Raw genomic sequence first — 17325 nt, 5'->3', positions numbered from 1 at the left:
GGGACCTACCACTACCAAAGCATCTAGCCAGCTGCATATGGAGCCAAAGACGGAAAGACAATAATAGAGAAAAAGATGCCCCTTTAATGGAAAGGCAAAGAATGCATGTGAAAATGTAGACCCCAGGAGAAAAAGAATAGAGAGGCATGTGAGCATTTTTTCAAAATTCTGATTTATGCAATGATATAATAGATCAATAATAATGAGTTTAAGTCATGTATAAATAGAGGTCTTTGGGGAAAGAATGGATCATCTTGAATTAGAAACCATTCTATTTCCTTAAAACTTTTTTCAAAATCAGTTTTTCTGGAAACTCCTTGTATACAATAGAAATCTTGTATAAATCATTATAGAAATAAAATTTCAATCTTTTGATATCAGAAAGATATGAGTTTCTAAACTTCCTATCCCATAGATTCTTGATAGATTGAAAAAGATAATTTCTTTCTTATTTTAACAAAGAGAGAATTTTCTTTACTTAATATCTTTATTCTTAATTCTAAGAAAAGATACAGTGAGGGCAAGAAGCTGAAATAGCAGAATTCCCATTGAGGCAAGAGGCCGTTTGAGAGAGCAGTTTGCAGATTCAGAGCCTGACGGTCACTCGATTCTAAGAATACAGATTTAAGATCAAAAGTAAGGTAAAATTATTGTCTTTGTTAAATTTAGAAAGAATTTTTTTAATATCTTGAAAGAATCGTAGGGATTATTACTTTTCATGTTTGCAAAAAAACTTATCTAACATGTTATTATTATTCATAAAGTTTGCAAGGAATTATCTGAATAATGCCAGGTTATACAATTAAGGGATTAAATAATCTGTTAGAAAAACTATTAATGAAAATAAGAAATATTTTTGCTCAACTAGAGATTATGGATATTTCATTTAAGGAATATGATAATCTTAGTGATTTACATGACAATTATATTACAGATTATGCTAATTTATTAGATCAAATGATGGAACTATATATTAAAACTCGAAATGAAAGAAATAGAGGAATTTTAGAACTATCCCAATAAATTAAGGATATCTTGTGCAAAATATGACAAATCCTTTCATTAAGGGTATTATAGACATTTTATAAAAAATGAATAGTGATAGTTCATTCATAAAAATCTCCCATTTCAATGTAAGTTTTCATTTTCTCTATTTTCTTATTTTTGTGCTTCCATTATCTTTATCCCACACCCACCTCTAGATTTTATTAAATTTTGTGTTCTATGTTTGTTCTTTGCTAGAAAATGAGAGATTGGATTTTATTTTTATTTTTTTGTTGAAGGCTTTTCAATTGTGTTAAAGTTACTGTACAGATTTTCACGTTCACCCCCAATTCTTTTGGGAAAAATGGAAAGGCAAGTATATCATGATATGAAATATTGATCACACGAGCAAGAACAAGATTAAAAATAAGAAGAAAGATTGACAAAAAAAACTGAGTAGTTTTATTATTAACAACCAATGGAGAGAAAAAATCAATATCAGCAATACATAAATTGGAAGAACATTCAAAGATATATAGGGACAATCCTGAAATAGAATGCCCAAAAATTTCTTTATCTTGATCTATTTAAGTCCAACACAAATTTTAACGCCCAATACAACTTCCAAATAAAATTTCAATTAGAATTTAGCAATAGATTTCGAATATGATTCCAAAAGCATTTTAATTAGAATTCTTCTTAATATGCATTTTAATTAGAACTCTCAATTATTTTCATCAAAAAATTCGGGTTACACCCAAATTATTTTCACGTTCACCCCCAATTCCTGACTTCCCCCCACTGTACAGGTCTTTAATTTCTTCACTTTCCTTATTCATTATGTATTACAGGAAACTTATTTGTGCTGATTTTTGCTTCAGGTAGTATTGGTGCTTCATAACTTAAGAAAATCAATCTTTGATATAAATTTCTTTGTATGGCTTTTTATCAGTTTGGTTAATTTGTATTTTTCTTTTCTTGTTGTGTTGTTCTTTGTGGGCACTGGTTATCAGTTACTTTTTGCTTAAAAAACCATTTCGAGGTTACTTATTGAGCTTTTCCTTATCATGGACACGTTGCCAAAATCATTAGTCACAAACTTAAGTTGAGCACGTTGTAGCCTTGAATTGAAAAATACTGCATATAGGTTTTTATATGTTGATAGCTAACTTGTCGTTATCAAATAAGATTGGAGAGTAACGTTGTAGTGACATCAAGGTTAGGAAGATTTTCTAGACTGCAAATTGAATTATATTTAGGGGCTAATTTAGAGTTTCTATGATTATAATCAGAGTGGAGGGGGAGACTAACTTAGATGGAATAAAAAACGTGTCTTAATTGTGGGCTTGTTGTTACTGCTTCTTGTGGTGGACAAAAATAATGGTATTTTTATTTTTTTAATTGTTTTAGATGTATGAATGATTTTTAAACTTTTTGTAGGAGCATATAAGCAATTGTTTTAGCGAGTCAATCATTGTGTTCAATTTAAATATTTTTCTAAAACAGCTACTTTCTAAAATTTTTTCATCTCCAAGCCTTGTAACACTTGTCACCTATGTTCTTCTGAATAGGAAGCAAATTTAAGTCCTAACGTGATTCTTTTGTTTTTCTCATGCAATCATTCCTGCATAGGATAAAAAACAAATTCTTTTTCTATTCTGTTAATTTCTATCTTCATATAAGATATTATGAGGGCTCATGAAAAAAATTAATGCAAAGTCTTCTTATCTTTCTATATCCAAATTTAGCTTGAATTGACGAATCAGAGATTGCTTGTTAATACCAGCCCTTGAAAAATCATGTTTTTTAGTACTCTTCCCTCTTTAATATGCAATCCTTGTCTTGTTGTGTTTTCCAATGAAAAACAAGGGTAGATTGTTTTTGCAAGGGTTGATGGTGAAAATAGTATAAGCCTTGTGGAGAAAGGTTATATTCTTTTGATGACATTTGGGAATTTACTCTACCTACCTTTTTGAAGATTCAAAATGACATGTAATATGTAGAAATGTCTTTAGTCCTTGTTTGAGCCCCATTTCGAGGGAAATAATGCATTTTGAATAATAGATTGATGGAGAATGTCTGGTTAAAAATTAAGGAAACGTTTTGGATTTGAGTGTAACATTATATTTTTTTGAAAAATATGTAGTTGAAAATGAGTTTTAAAAGAATGAATTTTTAAAAGAATGGGACTCAAACAAAGGCTTAATATGTTGAAGCTCATAATCCTGTGTTTCTTATATGGTCAATAAGTTTTTGAGTGCTACTTTTACTTTTGAATGCAAACATTCTATTTTTTAACAGGTGCTGATTCATAGTCCTAAAGTAAGCATCAGCTTGCATTTCCTTGAAAATCATTTCTCATTTTGTTAAGGTTTGTGACGTGATAGTGAAACAAAAGATTTCTAAGGCTCATGCAATCTTTGGTGCTCTCTGCTAAAAAAATATGATTCAAAATTTGAGTGCAGGTCATTTTATGTATGAAGCTACCATTATTCCCTTTGTTGAACTTTTATAGCTCTGGCTTGGTTACCAGAATAGAAAGAGATTAGTAAAACAACAACCATGTGTTTGAGGATAATATTTTTTCAAAAAGTTGTGCTTGATAATTCAAAGAAGATGCAGGTGAATAATTTAAATTTGTCTTCTATTCATAATTCCCTAATTATTTGTGTGCTAGATACCAACTACCTGTACAGGAATAGTTTTTTCTAGCATTTTTGAATGGTTATGAAAAATCGAAACAAGAAATTAGATTTTGACATAGCCATTTACAAGATGTAGTTCAAGTAATTGTTGCATAGTTACTTTTCTTGCAACAATTAATTTTCAACATAAATGCATGATTGCTATGGTGTGCTCAAATCTAATTTCGTGTGTAACTTTTCTTTTGGATGGTTTTATGATCGTCAAATATGGTTATTTCAAATCATTAATTAGTTTCAAGTCCCATGAATTTATGATGTTGAGTGTGTAAATATTTTTATATGTCGTCTCTTCTCGTCACCACATTGAACTATTCAACTTAAAATCTTCATTCAAATCAATCTCCACCAATCCAGGTTATTCCAATACTACCGAAGAAGTCACCGTCCCCAAGACCTATGAATGGACCTATCATGCAAGTGATCACTCAACCTGGCAGATAGTCTGCATCTACCATCTAGTGTGCACTAGTCATTGTGCCAATAGAGACAAGTAATTTTATGATTATTATTTAGTTCTTAATTCTATTTTTGTTTTTTGTTATTGACATAAAAAATACTAATAAATACCAAATGTGTCTTGACTAGTTTTTTTTTTATTTTAGATACCATTATATTTTGGACTCTATGTGCTTTCTTAGTTACTCATATTTTGAAAATGGAATTGAAATTGACTTGTAATGATACGATATACTATTTTACCTTGCATATATTTTGCTAGAAGAAAAATGGTAGGGACATTTTTCTCAATAAAAGTAAACAATAGAGAGATTTTGCGCTAATTACCCATATTTGAAGGAATTAATTGACCGAATGAGGTGGAAATGACCAACTTCAAGAAACATGTTGAAATGAGGGTATAAATTTTAGATTTGAAACGATGAGGATGATTTGCGCAACGAGTGCAACAAGTGAGACATTTCGTGTTAATTACCTTTTCAAAACATTTTTTTTTTCTAAATTCATTTAAATCTCACATTTTCAAAGTAAAATATTCACATAAACATAATTTTTCTTTTCCTATTTTTTAGCCACAAATTCTCCAAAAACTCATTATTACAAAACTCATTTTGATGAAATAACGGACATCAAACATGAGCCAAGTATAATTTGTGTTTGGTTTTTCTAAGGTGCATAAATACGTATAATTTACACATTAATGCCAATACTACGTGCAACACATGAGCTTAAAAGTAGTTAGAATAAAATAATGAAGAAAGAAGAAAGAATAAAGAATAAAGAAAAGGGGAAAAAATAATTTTAAATACCAAAATGTGTCGTGCCCTTATCAACCATCTCTATTCCTTTTTCTTTCTCCCTTTTTGTTCTTTGTTCCTTGTTTATTTATTTCATATTTTTTTAGTTAGCCTCCATTTAGTAAAATACATAAATCATTTTTAAGTTATCAAACTTCACTTTCAACCATATATTTCAATAAATTCACAAGTGCTATTCACTTATCAACCATTAATTTAGATCCATTTATAATTTAAACCATTTGTAAATTCTTTCTAAACAAAGTTAACTTTTTAACGGTCAAATAAATTTTAGATTTGAAACGATAAGGATGATTTGCACAATGAGTGCGAACGATTGAGACATTTCGTGTTAATTACCTTTTGAAAACATTTTTTTAAAATTCATTTTCAATCTCTCATGTAAACCTAATTTTTTTTTCTAGCCACAAATTCTCCAAAAACTCACTATTACAAAACTCGTTTTGATGAAATAATGGACATCAAACAGGAGCCAAGTATAATTTATGTTTGGATTTTCTAAGGTGCATAAATACTTATAATTTACACATTAATGCCAATACTACGTGCAACACATGAGCTTAAAAGTAGTTAGAATAAAAGAATGAAGAAAGAAGAAAGAATAAAGAACCCATTTACATGTTTTTATATTTTGATGGTTAATACTCCGTCATTACATGTGCTATTATTTTGGACTAAACTAGCCTTCTCATCTTTGAAACTTGACTAGTTTTTATTTTAGATACCATTATATTTTGGACTCTATGTGCTTTCTTAGTTACTCATATTTTGAAAATGGAATTGAAATTGACTTGTAATGATACGATATACTATTTTACCTTGCATATATTTTGCTAGAAGAAAAATGGTAGGGACATTTTTCTCAATAAAAGTAAACAATAGAGAGATTTTGCGCTAATTACCCATATTTGAAGGAATGAATTGACCGAATGAGGTGGAAATGACCAACTTCAAGAAACATGTTGAAATGAGGGTATAAATTTTAGATTTGAAACGATGAGGATGATTTGCGCAATGAGTGCAACAAGTGAGACATTTCGTGTCAATTACCTTTTCAAAACATTTTTTTTTTCTAAATTCATTTAAATCTCACATTTTCAAAGTAAAATATTCACATAAACATAATTTTTCTTTTCCTATTTTTTAGCCACAAATTCTCCAAAAACTCATTATTTCAAAACTCATTTTGAAGAAATAACGGACATCAAACATGAGCCAAGTATAATTTGTGTTTGGTTTTTCTAAGGTGCATAAATACGTATAATTTGCACATTAATGCCAATACTACGTGCAACACATGAGCTTAAAAGTAGTTAGAATAAAATAATGAAGAAAGAAGAAAGAATAAAGAATAAAGAAAAGGGGAAAAAATAATTTTAAATACCAAAATGTGTCGTGCCCTTATCAACCATCTCTATTCCTTTTTCTTTCTCCCTTTTTGTTCTTTGTTCCTTGTTTATTTATTTCATATTTTTTTAGTTAGCCTCCATTTAGTAAAATACATAAATCATTTTTAAGTTATCAAACTTCACTTTCAACCATATATTTCAATAAATTCACAAGTGCTATTCACTTATCAACCATTAATTTAGATCCATTTATAATTTAAACCATTTGTAAATTCTTTCTAAACAAAGTTAACTTTTTAACGGTCAAATAAATTTTAGATTTGAAACGATAAGGATGATTTGCACAATGAGTGCGAACGATTGAGACATTTCGTGTTAATTACCTTTTGAAAACATTTTTTTAAAATTCATTTTCAATCTCTCATGTAAACCTAATTTTTTTTTCTAGCCACAAATTCTCCAAAAACTCACTATTACAAAACTCGTTTTGATGAAATAATGGACATCAAACAGGAGCCAAGTATAATTTATGTTTGGATTTTCTAAGGTGCATAAATACTTATAATTTACACATTAATGCCAATACTACGTGCAACACATGAGCTTAAAAGTAGTTAGAATAAAAGAATGAAGAAAGAAGAAAGAATAAAGAAAAGGGGGAAAAAAATTCTTAAATACCAAATGTGTGCCCTTATCAACCTTCTTTATTCCTTTTTCTTTCTTCCTTTTTATTCTTTGTTCCTTGTTTATTTATTTCATATTCTTTTATTTAACCTCCGTTTAGTAAAATACATAAATCATTTTAAGGTTATCAAACTTTACTTTCAACTATATATTTCAATAAATTCACAAGTGCTACTCACTTATCAATCATTAATTTAGTTCCATTTATAATTTAAACCATTTGTAAATTCTTTCTAATCAAAGTTAACTTTTTAATGGTCAAATACATGACTTCCATCCGCTGCTATAGGTTAGGCAACCAGAATATGAATAGGATTCAAAGTTTTCGATCCCAGTTGAAATATTTCCTCTAATATATAGGATGATAATTTTTCTAAGCTTCAATTCCCTTTTAATTTTTGGATTTACTGGTTGAGTAACAGAAATTGATGGAATTTATCAATTTTGATAAATGGCTTCTATTTCCCAATAGGTTGAAACAAATGAGAGTAAAAAAAAAAAAAAAAAAAGAAAGAAAGAAAAAGAAAAAGATTTGAGAATGAAATCAAACTAAAGTTGAAAATGTTTACTACTATCCTATATTTGATAGACATCTTTTAGAATAGAAAATGAGCTTATATCAAAAATGGATAGTTGATAGTCCAAAAACAAAGTGATAAAGTTAATAAATTGATAGCTGATAGTCTGTTGTTCCGGGTATTTATATTAGCGGTATAACGGTTGTATATGTTGCAAATGAACAAAATTTCAACCCACAGGAGCGTAGTCAAAACACTATTATTGTAAGCAAAAGTTCCAACCTGTAGCAACGTAATTAGAACACAATATAAGAACACAAAGTATATGACTAAAATGACCAAAATGAAATAAGGAGTAGAAAAAGAAATTCGAGGCATTATAACTCTTTTCTAAAGACAAATTGCCCTGCTACGGTACTCATTGTTGAATGGAAAATGTCTCCCAAGATATAATAGATGCACACTTGTGGTAGCAGCACTTCAAACCACAAGAACAATGAAACTTTGACGAAATTTTCCCTTTGCAAAGGAATGTTATGAGAATGAGAGAAAGATGAATTGTAAGAGAAGAATGGATGCTCAATGCAGTGGTGTGTTTAAAATCACGTCCATAGAGTCCTATTTATAAATGTAGAAAAGGTGCAAATGAAGTAGTGTGGGCCAAAACCTGCATGATTTCGAAATGTTGCAACACTTTATTTCAAAACCTTCATCCTTTTTAAACGTTGCAACACTTCATTTCTTTCAAATTTGGACCGCAATTTCTCATTCATTCAGACTTGATTTCAAGATTCCAAATATATCACGACGATGTACTCAAAGAGTAGAATAAGTTGGTTTATTTACTTTTTTAATTTGACCATCTGATCAAGTTCGAATATTTGGTCGAAATTGACACGAAGTCACACTTTTTCATTTTTCCAATTTTATACTTAAACAATTTTCGTTTATTTTTTTTGAACCAATTCTACAATCTCCCACATGAATGAAAATTTGAGTATGCACATGTAATACTATGATGTGATGTATTATAGAGAGAGTGAGCGGAAAGCCACTGCATCGAGGATGGTAGCTTCTGGCCTTGAATCTCCTATAGTGAAATACCATCAAACTTAGTCGGTTAAGTGGTGAACGTGATGTCTTGAACCATTAAGCCTTTAGTGTAAGCCAAGATAACGATACTCACACAGATGTTTTCCCTATTCCGTACTTGTTTCTCATGACTTTGTTTATTTTGGCCCTGAGCCCATCTCGGTTTCATAAGTGTTAAAAGATTTAAGTCTTGAATAATTCTTATTGAAGCGGCTCCACTTCACATTAAAAGATTAAATTAACCTTTAACCACTCTGCAGAAAGCACTTTCGTATCATAGGAATGAGTTAGGAAATTTGATTTCCTAAGTTCTTCATGAAATTCTCACAACTTGGTTGTCTATTTGAACCAAGATCTTGGGATCTCTAGTCAACAAGATAGGGTTACCATTGCAAAGACTCTTACGTAGTAGACTTTAATCACGTTCCTTTCGATAGGCAACTTACTTGATCTCTAGGAAAACCTTTTGTAAGTGGATCCGCAACGTTCTCCTTTGATTTCACATAATATACGGAAATAATGTCATTTGAGATCAGTTGCTTAATGGTGTTGTGTCACGATGTATATGTCTAGACTTACCATTGTACATGCTGCTTCTTGCCCTTCCAATCGTCGATTGACTATCACAACGTATACTAATTAGAGGTACTGATTTAGGCCAACATGGAATATCTCTAGGAAATTATGAAGTCATTCTGCTTCTTCTCCAGCTTTATCTAAAGCAATAAACTCGGATTTCATAGTTGATCGAGCTATACACATTTGCTTTGTCAATTTTCATGAGACAGCAACTCCAGCTAGGGTAAACACATAACCGCTAGTGGACTTGGAATCTTTCATATCGGATATCTAATTCGTATTACAATATCCTTCCAATACTACATGATATTTCGTGAAGTGTAATCCATGGTTTAAGGTATGTTTCAAATACCTAAGTACCCTTATCAAAGCTTTCCAATGATCGTGGCTTGGATTACTCATGAATCTACTAAGTTTATTCATCGAAAAGACAATGTCCGGTCGAGTACAATTCATAACGTACATTAGACTGCCTATCGCTTGTGAATACCTTAATTGTGACATGCATTCTCCCTCATTTTTGACTAAGTGAAACCTCGGGTCAATGTTTGTGAAGGACTTTCCTCGAATACTTCATATTTTTTAAGTACTTTCTCAATGTAATGTGACTGAGAAGGTGTAAGTCCTTCTGATGTTTTACTAATTTTAATTTCTAAAATCACATCGGCTATACCCATGTCTTTCGTATCGAAGTGCTTCACTAACATTCTTTTGGTGTTGAGTAGCGCTTCGTGATTATTGCCCATTATCAACATATCTTCTACGTAAAGACATTTTATTACATAGACATTTGGTGTATTTTTCATGTATATACATTTGTCACATTCATTTATTTTGAATCCGTTTGATAACATCATTTTGTCAAACTTTTGGTGCTATTGTTTCGGAGTTTGTTTCAAACCAAAAAAGACTTCACGAGTTTACAAACTTTGTCCTTTTGGTTAGGAGAAATGAACCCTTCAGGTTGTCCCATGTATATCTCCTCTTCTAAGTCACCATGTAGGAATACCGTTTTAACATCCATTTGATAAATCTCAAGTTTATGTATTACCACAATTGCAATTAGTAATCTTATAGACGTGATTCTAGTTACGTGTGAGTATGTATCAAAGAAGTCATATCCTTCTTTTTGTCTATACCCTTTGGGAACCAACCTAGCCTAATACTTGTCAATGGATCCATCTGGTTTCAACTTTTCTTGAATATCCATTTGTATCCTAAAAGCTTATTTTCGAGAGATAAATCAACCAATTCCCATTTATGATTTTGCATTATGAAATCTATCTCCCTATTGATAGCTTCCTTCCAATGCAGTGCTTCCGGAGTTGACATAGCTTCTTCGAAAGTCTTCGAGTCATTTTCTACCATGTAGGTTAGAAATTTCGGACAAAAGGATATGGACGTTCTAGCCCCTTTACTACACCTTGATTTTTCCTCTCTTGAAGATCCTTTCATAGTTTCATAAGTTCTCTTATTCGAACTTTCAATTTCATTGTCTTTGCAAGCAATTACATTTTCAACGAATGTTGCATTCCTTGATTCAATTATCGTACCCTCGTGTACATCTTGAATTTCGGACTTGTATTCAAGGAAACGATATGCACTACTTTTATTGACGTATCTAATAAATATGCAATCAATCGTTTTAAGTCTGATTTTTACTTGTTTAGGCTTAGGAACTTCAACCTTTGTCATGCACCCCCACACTTTTAAGTGTTGATAGGACTGAGGATGACATTTCCATAACTCATATGGAGTCTCTTCCATTTTCTTACGGAGTATTCTGTTAAGAAGATGATTTGCCATTAAGATGACTTCTCTCCACAAATTTTGAGGTAAACCTAAACTTATCAACGTTGCATTCATCATTCCTTTAAGCGTTCTTTTTTTTTTTTGTTCTGCAATGCCATTCGATCGATGAGAGTAGGGTGCCGTTGTTTGATGAATGATTCCATGTTCGGAACAGAATTCTTCAAATGGTGCCCTATATTCACCTCCTCTATCACTACGAATAATTTTAATTTATTTGTTAAGTTGCATTTCAACTCCAGCCTTGTATAATTTGAAGGCATCCAACACTTCATCTTTACTTTTTAAAAGAAAGACATAGCAATACCTTGTACAATCGTTAATGAAAGTTATAAAGTACTTCTTACCGCCTCTAGTTTGTATAAATTTTAAATCACATATGTCACTATGAATTAGTTCTATAGGTATCGTGTTTCGTTATATCGAATGGAATGATGTTTTAGCCATTTTTGCTTCAACACATACTTCACATTTGTGATTATGATCAATTTTAAGTGCCAGAATAATACTTTGATTCATAAGTTTAAGCATTGATTTATAATTCAAGTGTCCTAATCGACCATGCCATAAACAAGATAACTCAAGCAAGTAAACAGAATTTGTAATTTTATTCATAACACCTTGCTTTGGTACAATAGTTAGAACATTCAACTTGAACATTCCGTCACACATATAACATTTTCCTACATACATCTCATTCTTGGATAACACAAACTTGTGGACACAAATACAAGTTTAAAACTATTTTTACTAAGTAGAGACCCGGATACTAAATTCTTGCGTATGTCCGGCACATGTAAGGCGTTGTTGAGGACAAGCTCTTTCTCGGATGTCATCTTCAATGTGATTTTGCCTTGTTCTTCGATCTTGGAACTTGCATCGTTTCCCATGAAAAGTTGTTCCCCATTCAATTCTTGATAGTTAGAGAACATTCCTTTATCGGCACATACATAGCGGGTAGCATCGGTGTCAACCTACCATTTCCTTGTGTTGCCAATCATATCGCACTTGGACATAACCGCAGAGAGGCTTATCTCTTGTATTCCTTCGAATAGGGTGTTCTTCTCGACCATGTGGGTTTGTGCATTCTTCTTTTGTTTTTGACATTTGCTTGAGCGATGTCCGGCCTTCCCACAATTATAGCAGTTTCTTTTAAACTTTTTGGCCTTCTTGGAGTTATCTCTGCGCGGAGCATCACCGGAGATCTTTCGCTTCTTGTTGACTTTTGGTTTGGTTTCAACGAAGTTTGCTCTAAGTTGAACAATAGGCTTCTTCTCGGTCTTTTTATTATCTTCCTAAATTCTCAAATGGACGATCAACTCTTCCTAGTTCATCTCTTTACATTTGTGCTTGAGATAGTCGAAACACTATTATTGTAAGCAAAAGTTACAACCCGCAGGAGCATATTAGAACACAATGTAAGGACACAAAGTATATGACTAAAACAACCACACAAAACGAAAATGAAATAAGAAGGAGTAGAAAAAGAAATTCAAGGTGAGTATAACTCTTTTTTTAAGACAAATTACCCCGTTATAGTGTTCACGATTGAATGACAAATGTCTTCCAAGATACAATAGATACACACTTGTGGCAAGAACGATGAAACTTCGACGAAATTTTCCTTCTATAAAGGAATATTATGAGAATGAGAGAAAGATGAATTGTAAGAGAAGAATGCATACTCAATGCAATAGTGTGTTTAAAATCACGTCTATAGGGTCTCATTTATAGACGTAGAAATGGTGCAAATGAAGTCGTGTGGGCCAAAGACTGCATCCTTTTGAAAAGGTGCAACACTTCATTTCAAAACCTGTGGACCGCAATTTTTCATTCATCCGGAATCGGTTTCAAGATTTCAAATATACCACGACAATATGCTCGAAGAGTAAAATAAGTTGCTCTATTTACTTTTGTAATTTGACTATTTGATCAAGTCCGAATATCTGGTCAAATTTGACACGAAGTCGCACCTTTTCATTTTTCCAGTTTCACACTTAACCAATTTTCGATTATTATTATTTTTTTAAACCAATTCCAAGATAGTCATCACCAAGCACTCCTTTGGTCTTTATTATTTCAGATTTTAGCATATATTATAAGTATTTGTTGACACGATATTTTCCATCGACTTGACACAAGTATTATTGGTTTTTGATTGTAATATTTTCCTGATTGACTTTTAAGAATAAAAAGATATGTATAAGCTGACATTTTCCTTCATTTCTTAATATGAAAGCAGTCGATACGGATTGCCATGCATATAATTATCAGTGGAAAGAAGATCTGTACCAAGCATTAAAAGACGGCAAGTGGCAGATTATCGACCAAATGATCCACGACCATCCAGACGAAGCATTCAAAGCCAAGCTAAATAAAAATGGAGATAAACTGCTCCTCTGGGCCATCAATGAAAGAAAATGGTGGTTAATGAGCAGGTTGGTGAAGATTACACGAGAACATCTGGCAGAATCACTGGCTGAGACCGACGACTTTGGGAATACAGCGCTTCACTTAGCAGCAAATATTGGACGTGTTGAAGAAGCCAAAAAAATTGTGAGAGCAAAAAAGGAACTGCTGAAATATCCAAACAGGGATAAATTTTTGCCAATTCAATTAGCTGCGGGGCGAGAACCAGCAAATGCTTACAAAATGACTTCTTACTTGTTTGAAGTCAGCAAGGAAGATGAAACTTCTTCCGAGCTACTCAAAAATTTTCCCTGGGTTATGCATTCTTTAGTAACAGCTGGATTTTATGGTGAGATGAAGTCTAGTACCTATACATGGGAGGTCATTTTAATTATACGGGAAAATAATCTTGAAAATTCTGAGATAAAAATCATTAATGTTTTTTTTTGCTGAAATTTAGATTTGGCTCTTGATTTATTCAAATACAAGGAGGACGAGAAAGGAGATCCGATCAGAGATTTGGAATTGGATATTTTGGAGAAGATGGCCAGTGACCCGGGTGGTTTCAAAAGTTCATGTCGCTTGAATTTTTGGGAGTCCTTAATCTATTCGTATTTATGTTAGTTTTCTTTCCTCTCTACTATTCAATTTCAAGTAGCTGTCCATTGTTTGTCAGGCACAAATATTCACAATTCTGGTACTTTGATTCACAAATTTTCAGCATTTCGGGGACGTTGAGCAATATTTAAGGGGATTATTACTTGTACTTGAAATCAAACTACTTCTAACGGTTATAGATTGGGTCGGCTGACAGCCTTTTTTGCATGATTAGTCTTAGTTATAGTTTTGTTTCAAAGCCCAGGGACCAAAAAGGAACAAGTTTTATCCTTGGAATAAATAAAAATATACCACTATAATGGATTTTAATCAATTGTTTGTACTGCAGCTATTCCCTCGAAGCATATTTCGAGGACAAAGCATTCAACATATGCAGGTATGAAATTCCTCCTCCTCGACACCACTCCATGTTTAAATCAAGGTCTTCACAAAAGGTTGGTTTTATTTTGTTTTGCAGTATACAAGGCGAAGTTCTGGAATGTGCTTGCACAAGTTCTAAGTAAGAATATCCGTATGCAGTCACTTAACCTAGAAACGGATGAGATTATTTAGTCGTGAAGTAATTGGCTGGTTTTGTTGCAAATGCAGTGCTAAATATAGAGGACATTCCTGCACTAAAATGGAAGCATCAATGTGCACTTCAACTGTTCGAATCCTTGTGCAAAATTGCTGACGAGACTGGTTACCCATTGGAGAAGACATTTCTTCTTGGAGCACAGAATGGAATAGAAGAGATTGTCCGTACAATTATAGATTCTTATCCTACTGCAATAAAGAATGAAGGTAGGCACCGGACAGCATTTCATGTTGCTGTAATGTACCGTCATGTAAAAATTTTTAAGATGTTGTATGAGAAGAATATACGGAATGGGCAGTACCTTCGAATGCTTAACGAAAAGGAAAAGAGCGTATTGGATTTTGTGGAAGAAGCAGGGCATCAAGCTGGAATTGGTACCGACTCCGGAGTTGTTTTTAAAATGCAGCGTGAACTTCAGTGGTTTATGGTAATATTAATATTCTTACGTGCCTTCTGTTTAAGCTCAGGCCTAAAAAGAATTGCCTGTTTTTGCCTCCACTCGAATTTGAAAGTAGTGAACTCCACAAAAAAAAATGTTTGAGAATGGATTTCTAATTGAAATTATAGGAGACGTTGTTACCTTCATCTACATACTGCATTCACTGGAATAATGTAGCACTTAAAAAACGAATCTTTTTTTGAAACTGGTACAAAACATTCTCTCTTAACCATTTCAGGTTATAAATCACTGACCAGTTTTTCCATTTTGCACCCTCATCGAATACGAAAATTGATCTTGGACCAAATTTCCCGATTGATGCAGAAAATGACCGAGCTCGTAAAGTTTAAAAAATCTCCTAAGAAGGAAAATCCAGAGCTCGATCTTCCCGAGATACCACTTGTCAGCTTTGAAGAACATCACGCTGACATGGCTGCAAAAGACAAAGAATGGATGACAGGAATGGCAAATGCAAGCTCAGTTGCAGCATCACTCATTGCCACAGTGGCGTTTGCTGCCGCATTCCAAGTACCCGGAGGAAACCATTCTACTGGCATACCCAATTTCTCCAATGAAGGTTTCTTCAAAGTCTTCGCCATTTCAGACGCCCTTGCACTTTTTTTCTCTATCACTAGTGTTCTGTCCTTCTTATCCATTTACACCTCCCGCTATAAAGTTCGTGACTATCTTTTTGACTTGCCCATCAGAGTGATTGTCGGTCTAATTTCTTTGTTCTTCTCTCTCATATGTTTAGTGATGGCCTTTAGTTGTACGTTATTCCTTGTATTTGCTAAAAAAAATGTCCTGCTTCTCACACCAATAATCACACTCTCTTGCATACCTGTGATCTTGTATGTCATACTTCAGCTTCCTTCCCTCGTTACTATGATCAGATCCACATTTTATTCGGACATTACTCATTGGTAAATATTTCATTGGAATGTACATTGTACTCTGAAGAAATTAAACTAAGGATTTAGTATTGTTACGAGTCATCAAAACTTGTTGATTTTTTGTCTGTTTTAATTTGGTTGTTCAATTTGATGAGTCTGCGTGGTTGTGTAGCTTGATGAGTCTGTTATAATCCATGTTGTAATTTGGTTGTGTCGTTTGATGAGAGTGTTTGGAAGGTGATTGAGTCAGTTGACAAAATAAGAATGACAATGTATCTTATATTTAACCAGTTTTAGTTGTTACTAGATTGACTTTCTTAATTTCGTAGGTATTCATGGTCGAACTTTTGTGTACTAGACGGATATGATAAAATTCAACAACTAAAAAGAAGAAAAGAAAGTCAATTTATTGTCATCTATTTGTAAGCCACAAGTCTAAATTTTCATAAAGCTTGAAGTTACACAATCAATGAGTCAATCATGCCTAACAAAGATTGTTGCATCTAATTGTTAAGGGATAAAATGTCCCACATCAAATAAAAATGTAAATATAGACTAACTTATAAGGTCTTGAATTATTCTTTTTAAGAAGGTTGACCTTTTAAAATGGAGCATCAAGTCCTAATATTGTATCAGAGCTCATTAAATTTCAACGAGCAATTCGATCCAGTTAAGACTCTAAAAATGAGTACACGAATTTTAAGATTGATCTGCTCAAACAAGTCACCATCTTGTACGGATATGTTAAGGGATAAAATGTCCCACATCACATAAAGATGTAAATAAAGACCAACTTATAAGGTTTTGAGCTACCCTCTTAACAATGTTGACATTTTAAGATAGAACTCCAAATTTTTAACACTCATGGTCCTATACCTATTTGAAAAGAGTACAAAGCACAAAAAGTAAACTTTCTCGATCATTCAAAATGAATACAGTCGAAAAATTGCCAACTTATATTAAATTATCATGAAAATTTTCACAGTTTATAGAGTATGGAGATTACAAAGAGTGAACAATAAACCGTATCACAACAAAAAAATTCTCAAGATAATATTAAAATCAATAACAAAGGCAGAGAGACTACAAGTACTGTTTCAGGAAGGAGAACATCAGTAAGCCTATGATTACCTCATGGTAGTATAGTAGTTTCGAGAAGCTCCTATGCCTACAGAACTCGTCCCATGTCAAATCATTGAACTCTGTTTACCAGTGTATCAGTGTAAGACTTGTCAACAAGTGACGTTGAAACTAAGATTCGAAGACCGCTTAGAAGCCAAATTACAACATGAATTATAACAGACTCATCAAACTACACAACCTCGCAGACTCATCAAATTGAACGACCAAATTAAAACATAGACACAAAATCAACGAGTTTTGATGACTCGTAAC

General features: G+C 32.6%; 1 protein-coding gene across 1 annotated transcript; it reads left to right on the top strand.

Moving 5' to 3' along the window:
• The first annotated feature begins 13211 nt into the window (after positions 1 to 13211).
• Positions 13212 to 16223, top strand: LOC111411525. Its single transcript, XM_023042050.1, has 6 exons — positions 13212 to 13752; positions 13864 to 14022; positions 14350 to 14397; positions 14479 to 14520; positions 14610 to 15025; positions 15362 to 16223. The coding sequence occupies exons 1-6, from the start codon at positions 13227 to 13229 to the stop codon at positions 15962 to 15964; spliced, it is 1794 nt and encodes a 597-aa protein (XP_022897818.1). The 5' UTR covers positions 13212 to 13226; the 3' UTR covers positions 15965 to 16223.
• The last annotated feature ends 1102 nt before the right edge of the window (positions 16224 to 17325 follow it).

This window comes from Olea europaea, chromosome 2, assembly GCF_002742605.1.
Source record: "Olea europaea var. sylvestris chromosome 2, O_europaea_v1, whole genome shotgun sequence".
In the NCBI taxonomy this organism is placed as follows: Eukaryota; Viridiplantae; Streptophyta; class Magnoliopsida; order Lamiales; family Oleaceae; genus Olea; species Olea europaea.
Note: the sequence above shows the minus strand (reverse complement) of the source record. Positions and strands in the feature narration are given on the sequence as shown.

What these genes read in the sequence shown, in the direction of transcription:
- LOC111411525 (XM_023042050.1), top strand. Translation starts at nt 13,227, where the DNA reads ATGAAAGCAGTCGATACGGATTGCCATGCATATAATTATCAGTGGAAA. An exon ending in AGTAACAGCTGGATTTTATG is followed by an intron (nt 13,753 to 13,863) that starts GTGAGATGAAGT and finishes GCTGAAATTTAG; the next exon opens with ATTTGGCTCTTGATTTATTC. An exon ending in CTTAATCTATTCGTATTTAT is followed by an intron (nt 14,023 to 14,349) that starts GTTAGTTTTCTT and finishes TTTGTACTGCAG; the next exon opens with CTATTCCCTCGAAGCATATT.